At 50.5% G+C, this 18,718-nt stretch overlaps 4 protein-coding genes across 4 annotated transcripts; 1 reads left to right on the top strand and 3 right to left on the bottom strand.

Moving 5' to 3' along the window:
• The first annotated feature begins 704 nt into the window (after positions 1–704).
• LOC100900845 (epidermal retinol dehydrogenase 2) lies at positions 705–6,230 on the top strand. The gene is made up of 5 exons (XM_003746308.1): positions 705–1,233; positions 2,582–2,787; positions 4,483–4,651; positions 4,753–4,945; positions 5,974–6,230. Exons 1-5 carry the CDS (start codon positions 915–917, stop codon positions 6,074–6,076), a joined length of 990 nt encoding a protein of 329 aa, XP_003746356.1. The 5' UTR covers positions 705–914; the 3' UTR covers positions 6,077–6,230.
• Positions 6,231–7,283: 1,053 nt separating this feature from the next.
• Positions 7,284–8,264, bottom strand: LOC100906750 (protein glass-like). Its single transcript, XM_003746348.1, has 2 exons — positions 8,194–8,264; positions 7,284–8,112 (listed from the first exon to the last, which is right to left on the bottom strand). Exons 1-2 carry the CDS (start codon positions 8,262–8,264, stop codon positions 7,284–7,286), a joined length of 900 nt encoding a protein of 299 aa, XP_003746396.1.
• Positions 8,265–9,012: 748 nt separating this feature from the next.
• Positions 9,013–9,831, bottom strand: LOC100906602 (methyltransferase-like protein 22). Its single transcript, XM_003746347.2, has one exon. It carries the CDS (start codon positions 9,829–9,831, stop codon positions 9,013–9,015), a length of 819 nt encoding a protein of 272 aa, XP_003746395.2.
• Positions 9,832–12,708: 2,877 nt separating this feature from the next.
• On the bottom strand, positions 12,709–16,126 carry LOC100906459 (ras-related protein Rab-40C). The gene is made up of 6 exons (XM_029112338.1): positions 15,770–16,126; positions 15,177–15,315; positions 14,434–14,807; positions 14,118–14,319; positions 13,847–14,003; positions 12,709–13,727 (listed from the first exon to the last, which is right to left on the bottom strand). The coding sequence occupies exons 2-6, from the start codon at positions 15,297–15,299 to the stop codon at positions 13,453–13,455; spliced, it is 1,131 nt and encodes a 376-aa protein (XP_028968171.1). The 5' UTR covers positions 15,300–15,315; positions 15,770–16,126; the 3' UTR covers positions 12,709–13,452.
• Between the last annotated feature and the right edge of the window lie 2,592 nt (positions 16,127–18,718).

Below are 18,718 nucleotides of genomic sequence, written 5' to 3'. Positions count from 1 at the left end.
GATGGGAGCCCCCGAGACAGACGCTGCGCTATGATATATTCACCTATCAGAGAATGATCCTGTCGCAATTCTAGAGACAACTCAAAAGAGCACGACCCGGGTAGGACACTCTGACAATTCGTCGGAGATCTTGAAGGTGGGTTTGGAGTCGAGATAGTTCACACGCTTCGTGATAATCGATTGCATGCGGTCCTCTTGTTAGTAGAGTTCCGATCTCGCAGGCTGGTCTGAACTCTAGAGTCGACGAAGCTCTGGCTGATAGAGCTCCTGCTTCACCGATCCCTGCGTCGATGATTCCCGGAAGGGAGCAGTTAGCCTCGTGGGGCGAATTACTCCGATGAGGAAGAGAGCCAGGGCCTTACTCAATTCCTCGATGAGCCTTCACCAAGTCCAGCGCTTGTCGCCCAAAGATCAGTTAACAAGAGAACTACTCATTCTCCCGATCGGGCCGTTCATGAGCCGTTCATCGAATACCGTGTCTCAAAAAAGGTATCTCTTTCATCCGAGACGGATCTGCTGTCAGATCGCTTGCTGTCAAGACATCCGTAGAACCATCCTCTCCTCTGAGATATCCCGCAAGCTCACCAACGCCGTCACCATTCCCTGATTCTCGTAAGTCCCTCTCCGAAAACAACACTGATGATTGAGATACTACAAGTAATTCCGCTACAAAAGCGCAGTCCGTTTTCAAGACTCTTGCTCACGACGACTTGTTGCCCCTCTGTGGTGGTGGAGAGAAAACGATCTCTGGACGCGCGTCTGCAGCCTGCCTGCCTGCCTTGCTCACAGTCTTGCTGGTTGGCTCGATTACCACCTCTGTCCCTCTCCGCCGCTCCATCGCGAGAGATTGCTCGCCTGGCTCAGTTCAGAACACACGACGTTTCGAACCGTTTCATTCTGTTCGTACACTCATCATGACCAGCACGACGACCGCCAGTTTCGTTCCCCAACCGGTGAAAGGCCCACCCGACGACCAGAATATTTTCCAGGCATTCGCGCGCCTGGTCACCAATATAGTTATGGTGTTTTACTTCATCCTCGAAGCCTTCGTCCTAAAGTTTGTGCCCTCAAAGTTACGGTTCAAGAACATCCAGGACGAAATTGTGCTCGTGACGGGAGCCGGATCCGGAATCGGGAGGCTAATGGCCACGAAATTCGCCGACTTAGGAGCTAAAGTTGTCTGCTGGGACATCAGCAAGGACGGAATGGAAGAAACGGTCAACGATATCAAAAGTAGGTTGATGATTCCTTCAATGACCAATTCTCTGACGCGTCCCTGATGATTCGATCCTCAAGTGCGTGCCAACCCTTTCGGAGTTGCCAACGATTCGACTTTCTCTGAAGCACTAATGATTGAACTATGGCGAATTTCTGAGGAGGATCGTCAATCTTCGATGCATCGCGGGAGTCCGAAGCTCGGATAATCACTGACGCACAGAATTTTTTTGGCTGAATATAATACGAATTGCGAAACCCTCCGGGGATCCCGTCACCAGAATCTTGGATCGCGCGAACGGAAGACAGAGCCGGACTTTCGACCAGTGTCGAATGATCCAAATGTCCAAGTCCAACTCGACTAGGGGCTTCGAAGAGATCGATCCCAACCTTCTCGCCGGGATATAGATACCGACACGATCTCTGTCGTTCCCAATGGTTATTCGCATGTCTCAAACTGCTGACAGAATCAAGACACAGTGCCTCGATTCCTCGATATTTAATTCCAGATAACGCTCATCTACTCGAGCGATGATTCCCCTCATCGAATCTGAAATCGATGATGCCGCGAGACTTCTCCGCGCAGAGATCGAGTGTCTAGAAAATTTGTAATCTATCTGAAAGAAACGCGTTTTCTCGCTTTCGAAGTCGGCGTCGAAACTGATCGGATTAGTCATGTACTCTATCAGTGGTTTCGCGATGAGACTCGATCGAGAGTCAATCGTTGCCGATTGAGTCCAGTCTCTCGACTGCCAGTCGAGCAAAGGGCGGGCCTCAGAGACGCTCAATTCCGATAACCGACAAGAGATTATCGCATGCCGGGCTCGCCGGCACTACGATACCGCGATCAATCGCTCGATAGCTGCCAGCTGGACTGACTGAGGCGAAACTTTCGGGGACTTTCGGGCCCGAATTCGGCTTAACTCCATTTTTTTGGGACTGTTTCCTCAGCTCCTTCCGGCGTAGACCGATTGTTGCGCATGCAACAATATCTAACTCCAGCGATTAACACGGTGGAATGTCGAGCTACGGGCTTGTCGATTTCCCGGTGGATCTGGTGCGAATGTATCTCCATCAAAATGATCAAACTCTGGACCTGACACCAGATCACACTCACTAGCGATCTCGCGCACTTTGCGACCGTGGCTTCTCGTCATCTTCGATGTAATTTGTATTATCGTAATGAGTAGAAGTTTTCTTCTGATGTCCAACTTTTCGCGCAGAAGATCAGGTTCACCAGAAATTTATCGGATTGGAGGAATCGACGCCTTCCTAATGCATGTGAATTATCGTGAAACACGTTGAGGCGGGGATAAATTTCGAGCAGCGAAAGTTAGGAACTAATTGCTGATGCCGATTCTTTCAGATAAGGGCGGTATCGCCTTCTCGTTCGTATGCAATGTCGCCGACAGACAAACAGTCTACGCAGTGGCTGACAAAGTTCGTGATGAAGTTGGTAAGGTGTCCATCATCGTTAATAACGCTGGAATCGTATATGGAAAACGATTGCTGGAGCTTCAAGACGAGCAAATCGAGAAGTCGTTCGCTGTCAACTGTCTGGCACATTATTGGGTGAGCCCCGAAGAGACCGATGAGAAACATTTCATCTCTCTTCTACTCTAGAGTTGAAGTTTCGTCGCTTTCGTAATTCGGGAAGTGTTCGATGTGGCGATGCCTCGCGGAAGCGGAGCTATGCCTGAGTATCTGTCACGAACGGAGTGGCTCTTCCTTATGATAACAGCCGTCAGATTCGCGCGCCGCGAAACGCTAAAAGCGACGGAATCCTGCAAGAACAATATCGACAGTTTTGTTACCGGAATTTACTTCCCACATCTCCTCTACGAATGTCTACGGATTTAAAATTTTCTGTTTAAGTCAAAAAAGCACGGCTCCCTAGTGTCGTATGCCGACGCATAATACGCTGTGGCCGACCAAAGTTTCCACTTCTGAGGAGTTTGTGAGTGTTTTTTTCTGCGGTATCAGGGAACGGAGTGATTCCTCAAGATGATGCATGCTGGGTCTTCGGAAGTGAGGAGCAGCAATGTAACATCCGCAGGGTGAAGACATCCGCACCGAAGCATGCCGGCGGCATGTCTGAGTTTTCTGCCGTAAGATCTGACGCTGTATTTCGCAAGACAACAAGATTCTTCCGCGCGCGAGCTCGAGGCAGAGAGCTCCGAATCCTCAGCTTAGATTTGTCGAAACAGCTGTTTCGATGCTTGAGTCATCGCTGTTCCAGGCTCAGACCTTGCCGAGGATCTGCTTGTGATCTCAGCTGTTCGATTGGAATCGCTCACGAATAGCGAATTGTTCCCAAGGACAATGAAGATACGAGCATCAAGAGGTTTGCGACGTCCCTCTCCGCAATCACGGTGTCCGCCAACAGAGAAAGATTCGGGTCTAGCGCGTCGCAGACAATTCGGATGGTACTCCCAGAACGACATTCTGACGATGAGTGGGTTCGGACGAAATAGTCCACGTCGCTCGGCAGGAGGTTCCAGGCCTGACGGCATCTTGTTTACCTTTCTTTTCGATTCTCGCTCGGATTGCTGGCATGCGACGCTGTAATATTCTCTGGATAGGTCTCGCATCGACTCTCGGTTCGAGAAGATTCAATCCTGCTTCGGGACGGGGTGCCGGGATTGGCGGCATAACGTTGTTTTGATCTCAACGCGATTCCTCTCAAGAATTCTCGATCATGCGCGGCTCCCGTCATCATCGGTTGACCCCAAGTAGAGGAGATGCTGCCGAAGGAGAGAACTCATTCAATTCTGCCAATTCTTGACGAGCGTGGCACTTGCTTCGAGATCATGCAGCAGAAAAGTCTGCTTGATCCGAATCGGGAGGATCGAGGACTTGGCTTCGAAGATGTACTAAAGTACTGAACTAAGTATCACGGCCTCTGATGGAGCAATCGTCTCTCGTGTACATCCCTAGTCAGGGGAATTCTCTCATGAACGAATATGCAAAAAAATTTTCTGAGCTGTGCTTAACTCATCTGTTGGAATCGAAATTGATTGAGACGGACGATCGTCTTGATATTCTCTATGAGCACGACTTCGCTTCACGCGATGGTCTGCGCAATTATTATTCGACGAAAATACGTCATCGCGCTACGTGTGTACGAGGTACCATCAGAAACTCGCGGTGCTCCCTGGATGACAAACAAGCTCGTCATGAGAAGCGCATCATTGCAGTGCGTTGAGACCCCGGTGAAGGACAGGACGACTCGGTCAATCAGGTTTCATTATTTTCGAACTTTTGCAGATCGTGAAAGCTTTCCTGCCCGACATGCAATCCTCGAACCATGGCCACATCGTGTCGATTGCCTCGCTTGCGGGACAAACGGGAGTCAATCGACTAACTGACTATTGCGGGACGAAGTTCGCAGCCGTCGGGTTCGCGGAATCACTAGCTCTGGAGCTCTACCAGGAAGGTAGGTTTGAATTGTCAAGATCTCGAGCGAGAAAGCTCAACTGATCGATTTCTCTGAGAGCTGAATGGCTGTACCTCCTCAGTAATTCTATTCATCCCCAGGCTACACCGGTATCCGATCCACCGTGGTGTGTCCGTACTTCATTGACACTGGAATGTTCCACGGGGTGAACGGAGGAGCTTTCGCTTTCCTATCGCCGGACTACGTCGCGAGTGAGGTGGTCAAGGGAGTACTTCTGAACAAGGACGTCGTAATCCTGCCGCCGCATCTGGTGCCACTCGTGGCTCTCAAACAGTGAGTAGAGCCAGAAAATATTTTTGCACCCAATGGATCTCCGGTGGGGGAGGGGCTCCTGGTTCTTATCGTTTGGGAGAACGGAGGTCATGGAGATTATGTATTCGCTCATTCAGCATCCTGTTGAGACGTCATGGGGATTCGCTTGTGGGGGCGGAACCCCGCTCGAGAGATCCAGAATGACTGTGATTGACTGCCGACGGCTCGGGACTTGATTTGTCTGGGATGAGAGGGGAAACTCTTGGCGAAACGCATAAACACAGAAGAAACAGAGTTACTAAAACATACGTACATCGCGATCAATTTTTCTGTGGTCATCACGCCATCACACTTCTCCGTTCCATTGGCATCATCGCATAGAGTTTATGAGCGAGATCATGGGACATTTTGAGTTCCTTCTCTGAGCTCACGGGGGAATCTTTGGTGCGGACTTCACGAACAGAAGATCCGTAGTCGACGTTTTTCCAATAAGATGGATCGTCTGGAGAAGTGGTCGACCGACCCTCACCAAAATTTATGGCTGTAATCCTGTTGCTCCGAAAAGTATGAGACAATCAGCGGTGGATCTATGGACGGCAATGATCCTTCCGCTGAATGATCCCATCTTCCCTTACTCTACAAGTTGGAGAAGCACGCGAAGCCCTGTAGGCCCTCCAATATAAATTATCCGACACTCCCATGGAAAATCCGCATGTCACTGCCGGAGTCAACGAGGCGACGCGACGTGTCGAGTTTGCGGTTCGACTACCAATGACTGCCTCTGTTGTTCCCTCGTATCGATATCCTTGAGATAGAGATTCCTCCCGTGGTCTTGTTCGCTGTACAAAGAATTCCGTAGCAAACCTTTTTTTCTCACGAGATGGGGAACGGGCCAAACAAGAGAACGCTTGCTTGAAGCCCGGGGACCTCTCTATCGTACAGAAGCGTCTGATGATAGCTGTCGAATGAATATGGATATTGTCGCACACTTCGGATCCGACATCGATATACCGCCTGTCTATGATTTTAAGCACGGAAATTTGTTGCAGTTGGTTCCCCGCGTCAGCGTTGGCGTTCTTCGCGAGAGAAACCGGTGTACTCCACTCTATGGATTCTTTCAATCCAGCCCTACGGAACAAGAAGCTCAATTAATTCAATTAAAGTCATCTTGTAGATAAGCTTGATTTCATCGGATATGAGCATATAGATTAGCGATTTCTGCTCGCTTTGACTCGAATCGAAGCTAGGTACCAGAAACGTCTTTGAGTTGTGAGAGGATAATAAAGTCGTAACTTGGGAAGATTAAGTCATCTTGTCTTCGACTAAGCTCGTCCGAATCCACGCATGCTCTCCGATTGAGGGCACATGTTCCCCGTTCCGCCGTGAGAAGGAGAAAGATCTAGTGCTACATCAGGGTCAAATACAAACAAGTTCATCGTCGTTCCGGATGGTTGTGAGGCTTCTCGCTCTCTATTTCGAGTTTCCCCTCGACCCTCTACCCGACGTTCCCCCGAGAGCCCGCCCACTCGTTAGGCTCTACCTCCTACCTCCTCTCAGGATACTTCCTCTTTAGGAGTACACGATGTCTGGCAGATATGTATGTGCGCTTTTGGCCGAATTATGTTGACACTCTAGGAAAAAGCTGTAGTCGAACTCGGAGAAATTCAAGTATGGAGAGCTTTTCCCAGAAGCGCTACCGCAAATGTTCCTCGCTACACGATCTCCGGAAGGGCACGATTTGAGCACATCTGGGTTCGAGAAGCTCGAAATTAGTGCCGTTCATGCAGCTTGACCCAAATCGCGGCAGGAGATCCTCAAGGCGGAGGGACCTCCTCTCGGGTCCAAACCTTTTTTTTTCAGGATATAGTAGCTCCCAAATAAGTGTTCTGTAGAATAAGTGCTTCGCCGTCGGTTGGGAGCGGAAGTATGAGTTTGCAGCGCCATTCCTGCGGCTCGGAAAATCACCTGGAAACTCCCCGTATCCCCTCATATCAGCGAGGCTTCGAGTTCCGACCTCGCACGGATGAGCCACGAATGCTCCCGAATTTTCGTTATTTCCTCCCTTCGAATGCTCGTCGAATTTAGGTTTGGTTCATGCCCCAAGCGTCTCATGGACGATTTTTCCCCCCAAGCATTAGGTTCGAGACTAATCTTTATCGGTGTTCCACGATTGAATACACGCATATCGAAGGGATTCAAGATGTATTGATGATATGGCCAAGGAAATGGCTCGAGATGAGTTTGCACAGATAAGCGCAGTCATGATCGTTGCCGGCGCGTAGATATTCCTCGTTCGGTTCGAGACACTCTATTGAATACATGAATACTCGGAATTGGCTTATTAATAAAGTTATGTTATCTAAGCGCCTTTCTGGCCATGAATCTTCATGTGACGATTCAGGTTACCCGATTGAGAGAAGCGCATGAAACAAATCCGACACTGATAGGGGCGTTCGCCACTGTGCGTTCGGAAATGTTTCGTTAGGGTGGAACTATCGGAGAAGCTCTTTTTACACAGATTGCACAGATAAGGTCGCTCACCGGAATGCGTTCGCATGTGAGTCGTGACTGAAGAACTTTGCGAGAACTTTCGATGACATATTGGACAAAGGAAGGGCTTTTCCCCTGAATGGATTCGCATGTGAGCCGTGAGATTCGCGGCCTGGGAGAAGCGCTTCAGACACTGGAGGCAAGCGTACGGTCTCTCGCCGGAATGAACCCGCAGATGCGTCTTCAATGTTGACGTGCGTGCGTAGTAACGGCCACAGATCGTGCAGCTGTTACTACACACACCGCTGCTGGCTGTGCAGATGTTGTCTGCAGTTGCAGTGGGATAATGGTTTTCCGGGGGAACGTCGTGCCGTTGGTGGGTCAAGAGCGAGGCTGGGTCGACGTGGAAATTTTCGGACGATGAGCATCCTTCCACAGGGTAAGGTACGTCGGAGCGCTCGAGCTGCTGCAAATCGAAGTATTCCTGGGTTTCGGGCACCAGACGAAACTCGTCGACACCGGGCCGGCTCTCCGCATGAAGGTGGTGGTAGTCCGCCGGGTGGAACACCCTCCCTGGGTCCTGCTCGTAGTGGTTGAACACGTATTCTTGGTAAGGGTCCGGGTAGAATTGTTGCTGCGGGAAATACGTCTGGTCCACACAGTCGAGCAACTGAAGGTCCCCTGAGTCGCTGCATACTCTGGAACGAGAGGAGCTTTGAGAAACCAAGGCACTAGATCACTCACGGAAGAATTCACAAGGATTCGGAAGCCGTACTCACTCGGACTTGAGCTCGTCCTGGACGGCTAGCGGACTCGAGTACTGTAATACCGCAGATTCTGCTGTATTCATTTTATTGCCGAGGAATCCAGACAAAGTCCGAAAGGAAACTGGCTATGGCTTCCCGCGATCTCTTCATTGGGAGTACGGTGGGCGGATCGAGGCGGAGTTAGGCTTCATTATGAGGCTCGACCTCGGGAAACTACGCCCAGACGATATATAATCGATTTTGGATAGCTTCTTCGAGATTTCGCTTTCGATTGAGAGGAGCGGCCCACGACCACCTCGAATGCGACAGGTTTCGTCTCTGACATCTTGTTCCCGGCATGTACATAGCAGCGCTATTGGATCGCGGAAGCGATAGTAGACAATTGCAGATCGACGGCGTGCAGTTTGCCGAGAGAAGCCTAGCTTCTCCGGATTCGTCGATGTTCCGAGTGAGGAATATTGAGTGTATCGCATTGGAGTCATCGAGGTGGAGCTCCATCGACTCCGGGACGGTGAAAAATCGTCAGGAGAGCTACTCGGAATCGGGGTCCCCGCTCAATGCGCGTCTTCGAGCCTTGTTCCATCCTCGGAGCCCTGGAAAAACTGAACTCCACGGCTTGCGATGTCTCTCGACGGCGTCTCTTCATCGGCGAGCTAGAATCCATGAGATTGCCGACATTGCTCTTTCCTATGACAGACTCCGAGCAAGAGGTGACTTTAGCAAAAAAGAGAATATGCTCGGTCATTTGTTTAATAATTGTGAACCCCTCGTGACTTCTTGTCTGCAGGCACGACACTCGCGATGAATATGCATGTATCGAGACCTCAGAAACTATGGATCTGGCGTTTGAATCCTTATCTCTAATATTTCTATATGTTTTGATCTCGGCAACGACTTGAAGTACTGAGGGACAGCTTCGAGATCAATATTTTCCACTTGTAAGCACTGCCGTTGACAACACTCCCGGAAATGCTTGTACGCAGGACATGACTCTTCTAAATTGTCTATCGTGAAATTGAAGCGTTTTTCTAGGGACAAGAAGAAAGCGACAGTAGTTTTGAGGAGGGATCTCTTGACGAAATTCAGAATATTATCGGTTATCTCATCGTCGTAAATTAAGTCACTGCCGAACAGAAAATCACAGTCAACAACTTCAGCGTCCTTCACATCTAGAACAAGGCACTCGAAGTTATCGCGCACCACGCCGCGGTTCTTCAAGAAATTCGTCTTCATTGCGTCAACGATTTCTGCTTTGTAATCCGAACAGACGATCTTCTTGGCAACCCGAGACGCAACCAGACCACAGAGACCCACACCGCCACCGATTTCCAGAAGAAGAGACTCTTTGAACTTTTCGTGCTCGTGAAGCAAGAAATCGGCCATTGCCAACGCAGCCGGCCAAACCTGGAGTCCCACATCGCTCAGAGCCGTGGCCATGTTATGTTCGATGAACAAAACTTCACGAGGCGGTTGTCTCCTTCTAGGCGGTTCCTGATCCTCACTGTCGCTGCTTTCCTCAGAGTTCCGCTCGATTCGAAGCGAAAGACCGGCTGGAACCTCGAATTCGAATCTCGACACCACATTGGTCGACGTAGAGCAGACTGGAAGTCCAATGTGAACTTCAGAGAGGACTGTTTCGTGTTCCTCCATATGTTCAGGGGTTCATATGGAAGACCGGAATGTGATAGGTGGACAGATGGCACCCAAGTTTGACACGAGTTCCTAAACACCGCTGACTCGCTCGCGCGCCGGAATCAGCTGTTCATCGTGTAAACACTTCTGGCGTTTCGATGTCGGTCCTCTGCGGAACTATCATGCGCGCGAACTTGATCCGGGTCTAGCTCCCAGAGCATTCGGGGAGTTCAGCATTTTCAGATTGGTGGAAGACTCAATTATTAATTAGGAGCTTGACCTCGACGATGATCTGATTTTGTAGAAGGATCAGCCATCAACACCGCAGCGTCTCGAGCGCGCGATACGCATCGGTCTATTGCGACACGCTCGGGATGCAGTCCCCAGTTCGATGGCGACTCGAGCGTCGAACCGATTCTCTGAGCAGAAATCTCAGACGCTCAATATTTCGTCCTTTTAGTCTGCTTGCGGTTCGAGGCTGATACATAATAATCAGAGCGAGATATCCACCTGGAATGGACTTGGTTGAATTGGTTGGTCTGACGCCCTGGCAAACTCCTTAGGGGTAGGATTTTGGCCACGGACGGAACAGCCTTTGGGAGATAAGACGATGCTATCGCGCTCGACCGCTATGTCAAGTGCCGGCACTCTTATCATTCCGTACGGGAAATTCTTCTGTGATTGAGTTCCGATCTACGAAACTCGACGAAAACGTACCCGGGCGATTGCGCAACGATAAAGGTGAATTTTCTTGGAACGGTCCCCGCGTAGTTCACTCATTCCCATCGGTCGGCCGCGGAGATTCGCTCGAGAGTCGTACAGTTTGGCCAGCTTAGTCGGATGAGTCTACACATAACAAGGTGTCCTTTGTTTAGATGTAGTTTGGAGAGAGAGCAGGCCAGCGATTAAAAGAGAACTAGTCTTTGAGGAGGAGCACCTGCACAACGAGGAGATGGGAGATGATCTCTTAATGCCCGTAGTGTGGATGTTTGCTTGGCTTCGGTTTGGGGGGTATGAGGGCGGAGAGTTTTTGCGAGAGATTCGCAGGTGGCTGATCGTTGCGATGGACAAACGAGTGAATCCGGTTTCGATACGAGTCTGATCGAGACACTTCAGAGCTGTACAAGAAGAAATCACTGATTGACGCATGAGCGCGCAGCATTGGATACATTGCCGATTCAGGAGCAATCTTCAGCTCCAGTGCCCGATTGCATCGGAAATAAAAATCCATGGATGATGGAGCTGACCCCGAAGACTCACGTCGAAATCTATCGAGCTTCCCGGCCCCGACAGAACTCTCATGGGTCGCCGACAGGTACTCCGAGAGCGGAGATGAGGACAATGTCTTCTGGGCGTCTTGGGGGCAGCGCTGGGAACCGGTCCTGATGAACTGCACGTGAATCACGATGCATGTTGTATTCCGCTCCGGAATAATTTCAAGCCCTGCCTGTCGGTGCGGAGACCCCAATCGAGCCACCGCTCTCGACTCCTTCTCCGCCTGCAACGCATCTGACAGCCGCCCTCCACTACGCACATGTGAAAACACCGATATTCCAGACGAGTCGGTATTCGACGGGTGGGCGAGAAGCGTTTCCCTCCGTGAAGTTGGAGTATCCGTTGTCCTCCGTGAATTCGCGGCAGCCCGCGAGCCCCACCCTCTTAGTTCCCTCGCACTCTGTAATCTTCACCAGAGATGAGAGATGTCTCCACTGCGGCGTGAAGCGTCGTGAGATTCATAACTAGATGGCAGATTTCCGTTTGCGAGAAATCGGGTTATACGTGTGAAAGCGGTCCAAAAATATAATAATCGAAACTCGCCTCCGGAAGCTAGCGATTCACGCTCGAAAGTATCCTCGTGAATCTGCTCAAGAGGATACTTTCCACAGAGAGAGAGAGCTCTCGTCCCAAATTATCATCGGAGGCTCACCCATGCATCTGGTCGCTGGTGGGATGCTCTGGCGAGGAAGCTTCTTCCTAGGTAAGTCTACTGGATTTATCAAAACGTATTCTTCGGAGCAGGGGCGGATCCAGCTTCTTTCTTGGGGAGGGGGCAAGTAATATTTTCAGGGGGAGAAGAGCCGCAAATGATGACGCGCCACCTCACGGCCCATGCTTTTGAGTAGGGATCGAGGATTCTTGGGCGGAGGGCATGGCTTCCTCATCGATGGATCAGATCGCTGTCCATGGGCATCCTCCAGCCCATGGGTGAGGGAGCTTTTTGAGACGGTGATTCTTCATGATTTCTGTGCTCTCCCCGGGATGAGCCCCGTGGTCTCAGATAGTATGCTTCTCTCCAGACAGGACTTGGTAGACCTAGGTTTGGATTTGATTGACCGGAAAGCCGCAGAATACCAGCAGACTCGTGTGAACGGATTCAGGCATTCATTTAATCAAACCATACCAATAGTGGCAGCGGATGACATCCATCGGATCGGATAATACGTGGAGGACATGCCCGCGCATTCCTCGATCAGGGAACCTCAAGTACGCATCGGCAGAGGGGATAACTCACTGGGGAGACTTGTGTAAACAGTGTCCCGACGAAACATTTCTCCGAGGTGGGAGCTGCTGAGAATGATCGGGGAGAAGGTTTTGCTCGATTCGTGGAGAATCACCGTAGAATCCCTCGGCCAAATGAACGAATTTCCTCGATTCAGCAGCCCTCGCGCTGAACCTCGGTGAGAAACCAAGCTTCTCGTCCTTCGTGACCTCGGAAAATGGTCGCTGTCTGCCGTATATGGCGGCACTCCGACCTCAAAGCTACTCAAAGGTGGCACCGGGAAGGCTCCGGTTTAGTGGGGAACCCTGAACATCTCCCTGGAACTATCTGTAATCTGATGTGATTCAGTCACCAGAGTCCTGCACTCGACGATCTGCCTTGCAGAGACGAGACAATTGTTCCACAGATCGAGGCATTTTATTCGCATCGACGGTAAGAATGTTTGTACATCTCGATACCGGTTTTTACATGTTTACAACTATATACGCAGAAAATCTCCTACATGAGTCACAAGAACCTCTCAACGGGCTCCGTCAGATTCCACCAAATCATCCATAGTCACAATCTCAATTCGGATTCCCATGGTCCCGTGTGCATCTGTCTTTTTTCAAGCCAAATAGTAAGAACGAAGAGCGAGAATCGACCGGTCTTCTGTCGTAGATCGAATATTCCACTCAAGCCTATCGAATCAATCAGTTTGGATCCCTGAAGTACATATTTTTCAATTCTGAAAATTCACTCACTGCAAGCACTCTCGCGTCAAGTCATTTGTGCAGTTTCCTTGGTGCGTACATCAATTCCAATGTCAGCATATCGGGCCTCCCGATGAATGTCTTGTGAGAACATCGTCCGAAATCCATCCAGCACGATCTGCTAGCCCGCGACCCTTCCCCTCCGAAATCCGTGCGTGCTTCAATGTCACAATGTCTCGCTTATCGATGACAAAATCCGAATATTTTGGCCAACTCCGTAGTTTGGGGTTACTGTGTGCAAAGAGCGACTCTCTGGTCGAACAATGGCCGAAATCGCCCCCGAGACACGGCCGACTCATTATCGTGGGTCATACTCCGTGGCAAAGTCAATTTAACTTACATTGTTTGAAAAAGAGCTAAATCATTTGTCCAAGAAGCTTTCGTATTCTAACTTATCGTGCATTTCTTGTCGTGTCTAAGCGTAGGTATGGTCTCTAGGAGATTGTGAGGGCTACTGGATCTTCGCCCTTTTTTCGAATGAAGATTCAAACAACATTTGTGCTGCTTGTGTGCACAGCAATTGACCACCGATGAAAGGTAAGGATTAAGCGAGTACGACTTCAGGTTTGATTTAACACTCGTCGGAAGCGGCAATCGCTCGATTGAGTATGACGTGGTCCGCTGTACGATCGTGCGGCAACACAGTTCTTGAAGACTCAGCACTGAAAACAAGGTTCTGGGTCAGTTTCGAAGTCTGCTGCCAGGTAGGGCGATTCTAGGGGGAAAATGGGGTCCCAATGATGGGGATGCTCTTCGGAAGCGGAGCGGAGACTCTGCTTACCTCGACTCTCGTGCCATGAGTGCAAGCGAATCCTGTTCAGAACTTGACGGCTGAGGTCCACAAAGGTTTCAGTGATGTTGTAATCCGCGAGTGAACTCACTTCGAGGTAAGACATGCGGTGTTTCGCGGCGTATTGCGCAGCAGCGTTCTTCGGTACCTGCGTATGTGAGGGTAGAAGATTTCGGAAAGACTATGAGAAGACGAACTCGAAATCTCAAACCTTTGGCGATCGGAAAAATCGTTTTGGGCATAGAACTCGGCCAATGCTCACCTCTCGTCTGAATTCGAGGTGAAGTCGATTACCGACGAGTACTCTAGGTACACCAGACGCGTACTCGTCAACTTCTTTGAGCCACTTGCCGATGGACTCGAAAGACCATCTATTGGTGATGTCGAACACGAGAATTATCCCGTCAGCACCCCGGGAATAACTTTGGATTATAGTCGAGAACCGACCCTGGCCCGACGTGTCCCTGAGAAGATGCAGAGCCATCAATACCACCCACGGAGCTGTATTACTGTTATAGTCATATGCGAAAGTTACGCATTGGGAGTCATGTCCCCTTTGATCGGTCTCGCTCGCTCACCATAGCTGCAGCTTGACTTGCTTGCCGTCGAGCAGGATGAGGGCTGTTTTGAATTCGACTTCTTTTTGGTTAACGAGCGGTAAACGATGATTCTGAAACTTCTCTAGAATTTCGTTCTTCCCCACGTCTGAATCGCCCACCAGGAGGAACCTCAGGGAATGATAGTAGAACGGCGAACCGCAATCGGCCTGACGTCCTGCGGTATCGAGATCTTGACTGAGAGGAGCCGAAGCTGAAGCGGTCGAAAGCAGAGCGTCATCGGAGGCAGACCTCAGCAACGGTGGCGTTGCCGCATTGTGACACAATTGTGATCCAGTTGCGAGGCCCAGCTGACGTTGGGCCTCGTTGAAACTTTCCGCCGAGAACAAAGAGGGCTGCAAGTAAATATTAAACGATTCATTCCTCCACTGCAACGGTCTTCAACTCTCCGGGAATTCACGGCGGCCTAGCGTTTCTGCTCGGCGCGACTCCCTCAGAAAACACTCGATTCGCTCTCGGCCCATCGCTCTCGAGGAAAAAACCATTCGGACTCGAGCTTTCTCACAAGGGCAGAAATTTCGGCTTCGATTCGAGTTTTCGATCCATCTGCCATTGCTGTTCTGAAATCCACGGCCGTCCGACGATTCACGCTCATGAGGCGCAAGTGGTGATGCAACGCCGCGATGCACCGTTACCAAGCGAGCCGTCGTTGAGCCGTCGACGCATCAGAATAAGCAATGGGTGCATTCCTAAGCGCTTCTCACCTGGTGCGGATGTGCAAGTTGAGCTCTCGAAGAAGAGGGAACATTCTCGAGGCGAACTTGAGACGTTTGGCAGCAGTACTGTTGACCAGCCCCGTCCGAAGGGTTTTCCGACGGGTTGTCCATATCAAACGATAAGCATCTGGAAGTAGATCACACGCGTTTTCACTCGCTCAGAGCATCCTATTACGATTCTGGAGCTCTAGACCATGGAACACGATATTCCCCTCGAGGAGCAAACAGAGACACCCGTGGAAGGGACCACTAAACTTCACTACCGGACTGAATCTGCAGCCAAGCAAGCTTCCGAAACTCGCGAATGCGACACAAGCCGACATGTCTCGATAGATAGGTTCCGGTGTAGGAAGTCTTCATGCGTTCGCGACTTTAGCAGCACTAGATCTGCGATAAAGAGCTCTTGCGACTTAAATTGGCACCGACCGATCTAACGGGAACTTGTGGATAAAGAAGCTGAATGTTCTGGGAGGCAGTCAGCCAAATCTCTCAGGTGTCGGAGCACCGGAGTTTTCCAACTCGGCAATAGTTTCCCGAATCAGCAATCTTCGGGGGATCGAGATACGCGGGAAATTCCTCACCTCTCCTAACGAAGGGTTACCCGACCCGTGACGCTTTTCAGATTTTCAGCTTCGAGCTGCAATCGGACCCGGAGATCCAGATCGTTTCGAACGGTCGCAGACTAGCGGGGAGTGCGGACCCCGAAGCTCAAACACGATTATCCTCACGAAAAACACGTCCACAGAACTGTACACCGTTGTAGCAATTCGTCCGGGGGTTTTCGCCGCTGATGCTACTGCTCAGCGAACTGGAAACTGCGGCTCAACACCGCCATGTTTTCTTGAATTCCGTTCCTCGGTTCCGCCTTCTGCTTTGACGGAATATAAGTGGTCGCCTTCGTCGCTGCTGCTGTGGGTAAGGCTGCAGCAGCAGCCATCGGGAATATTGTAGACGGTCGGTCGGGCGGGCAGCGGAATCGTGAGCGAGTGTGTGGGTATTGCCACTGCACCGCGATTTTTTCTCCTCTTTCACCGCACTGTTCTGTTGCTCGTGGTGCCGCCGCAGAAGTACCACCACCAACACACACACACGGGACACGCTTGTCTAGAGAGCTGCTGCTCTGCTACACAGAGCGCCGCGGCTGCTGATGTTTACATCCTCGCTTCCCCCTCACCCAAATTCTCGATACGCATTCCTTCCAGAAAGCGTCTGCTAACCTTTGAGATCGGCGCCAAATCGCTCCGACCTGAATCCGGTCGAGATTCGAGATATCAAGATGAACTCTCAGGTGGCCCTCCTTTAAGACGTCAAAAACTTCAACAACACAGGCGAACGTCGCGTGTCCTCTTGAAGCCCATCATGAATTTTTTCCAGGTCGCGGATCGACCGACGAGGATGCTGTCAGTTTCGGCAAAGGAGCAACCATAGATCCAACAGAAATCCAACACCGTCGAGGATTCGCGAGTACGAGCCATCGATATGGGAATTTTAGTCCGACGGGCCTCATTGTTGGATGTGGAGCTCCCGCTCAGATTTAAGCTCCGGTAGTCCCTCGTGGAGAGGAATTGGCTGAAAATTCATAGACACTAGTATGTGATGTCGCGGAACCCTCAGGAAACAGGCGGAGTGATCCGCGGTTTTCTGACGTCAAGTCACGTAATACTACCGTTTCACGTATAAGTCCAGAGGAATTTTCGAGAGTTCAGATTGGCTCAGCGTCTAGTCTGGCCTGTGCTCTGGTCCTTCGTCGGACATAAGGTTTTCGTCGACACCTAGTCCATGCGCGGCGGTCCCGGGACTGATCTCGCGGACGGTGGAGACAAAACCGATAAAGGAGTAAGAATTCCTCCACCAACAGTTCAAATATACTGCCGGAGCTCTTAAAAAATATCACAGAAGGCTACGGACTGTACACCTGCACACTGTACACTACGCTGCACCTTGTCTTCAAGCTCTATAGCGGGCTAGGCAGTTAGGATTTTTTCAGTCTTCACCAATCGTTGCTTCGGTCTAAACATCTATAGGCGTGGTTCAAGCGATCTCCTGCTTGACAACGACCCGGAGAGTATCATCTTGCGCTGATCTGTCCTCCAGGCCATCAAGTATAGGAGATGAATAATGTTCTTCTTCCAAGGAACGGGTATTGCCCTTCGTCTTTAGTCACCTCCGAGGAATTCCCTCCAACTAGAATGGGCCCATTCAATGGGAGGTTCCTGCTTATTTTTCAATCTTAACCCCGAACCGATGACTATTCTTGATGCAACTCCACTGTGATCTCATTGCGGTCTCGGGAAACCTTTTGTGGGACGCATACGCCCGGAGCGGGATCATAGCGAAATCTACACATATCTTATAGGCTCAGTATTCCTGTCCCAACTGCTCCTCACAAGGTCAGAATTACCTCTGTTGAATTCGGTAAGTCAGGATGCTCCGAGACGGACGTCTCAAAATGTTCATTCATTCCTAATTGAAGCAACGCTCGAAGGCTCGGAGGCTCAAAGAATTCGTTCGCTGTCCCCAAGAAGAGATGATGCTACCCCTACAGGAAAGAGGAGAGACATTGCTGCGGAAAAAAGAGTCCGATTGAAACAGTACTCCCGTAGACTCATCCATTCCTTCACGTCTACCTCACGATCGCTTGCCGATCAAGGTGTCAGGAATCGGCGTCGATCGCCATCCTGCGATTTTCCTATCAGACAACGAATACCGAAGGCTGGTAAGGATTCACCCGCAAAAAGAACTCACTCAGTGAGAGAGTGCAGTGGAGAGAGGTAATCGATCTCTCCGAAACCATCATGTCCCCAAAACTTCCGAATTGGTCACGAAGCAGGTATTTCCGATCATATGGTTCAACGCTCTACTCTACTATATCGCGGGAATTGTGTTCGGAAACTCGATCAGCACGAACGAGGCTTTCCCAATCATGAGACATTCCCCGAGATGAAATGACAATAGATTTTTGAAGAAGAAATCATGATCTCGTTGAGGGTCAAGAAGATTACCTAGTCTTGACCTGAGCAGTATGAACCAAGTTGCCCTCGGTCATTCATCGGAAAGAAATACGGATTTTTCCCCGAAAAGCGGAAGTCTCCGTGCGCAGAACGAGACCGCACCCACGTACATAGTCCGGGGCCACCAGAGAGAGGCTGATACGAGAAAAGACGGCAAGGTGCTGCACAAATCTCGGCTGATCTCGGTCGCATTGGGAGACTAGCTCGGGGTCCTCAGCGGCCGGATCGAGCGCTTACACTCTTCTTTTTAGGAGCGATTCGTTGCAAGGGCGGGGAACCACCGTCCCCATCAAGGGCGCAAATCGGCAAGAACTAGAATCTAGACGGAGCGAATGCTCGGGATGCCCATCAGCGGAATGAACAGATACGGCAGGTGCGTTGAATCTTATTGATTCGAGAGCGTCTCCATGGGCATAGACGCATAAGAGGACTCAACGTCGATATCCGAAGGATTTTCCGTTCCGTCGACGAACATTGCAAGTTGAGTCAAGTCCCCATCAAAAGCTCCACGTCCGCCGC

Source organism: Galendromus occidentalis, unplaced genomic scaffold (assembly GCF_000255335.2).
Source record: "Galendromus occidentalis unplaced genomic scaffold, Mocc_1.1 scf7180000077495, whole genome shotgun sequence".
NCBI lineage: Eukaryota > Metazoa > Arthropoda > Arachnida > Mesostigmata > Phytoseiidae > Galendromus > Galendromus occidentalis.
This window is presented reverse-complemented; position numbering and strand designations above follow the sequence as displayed.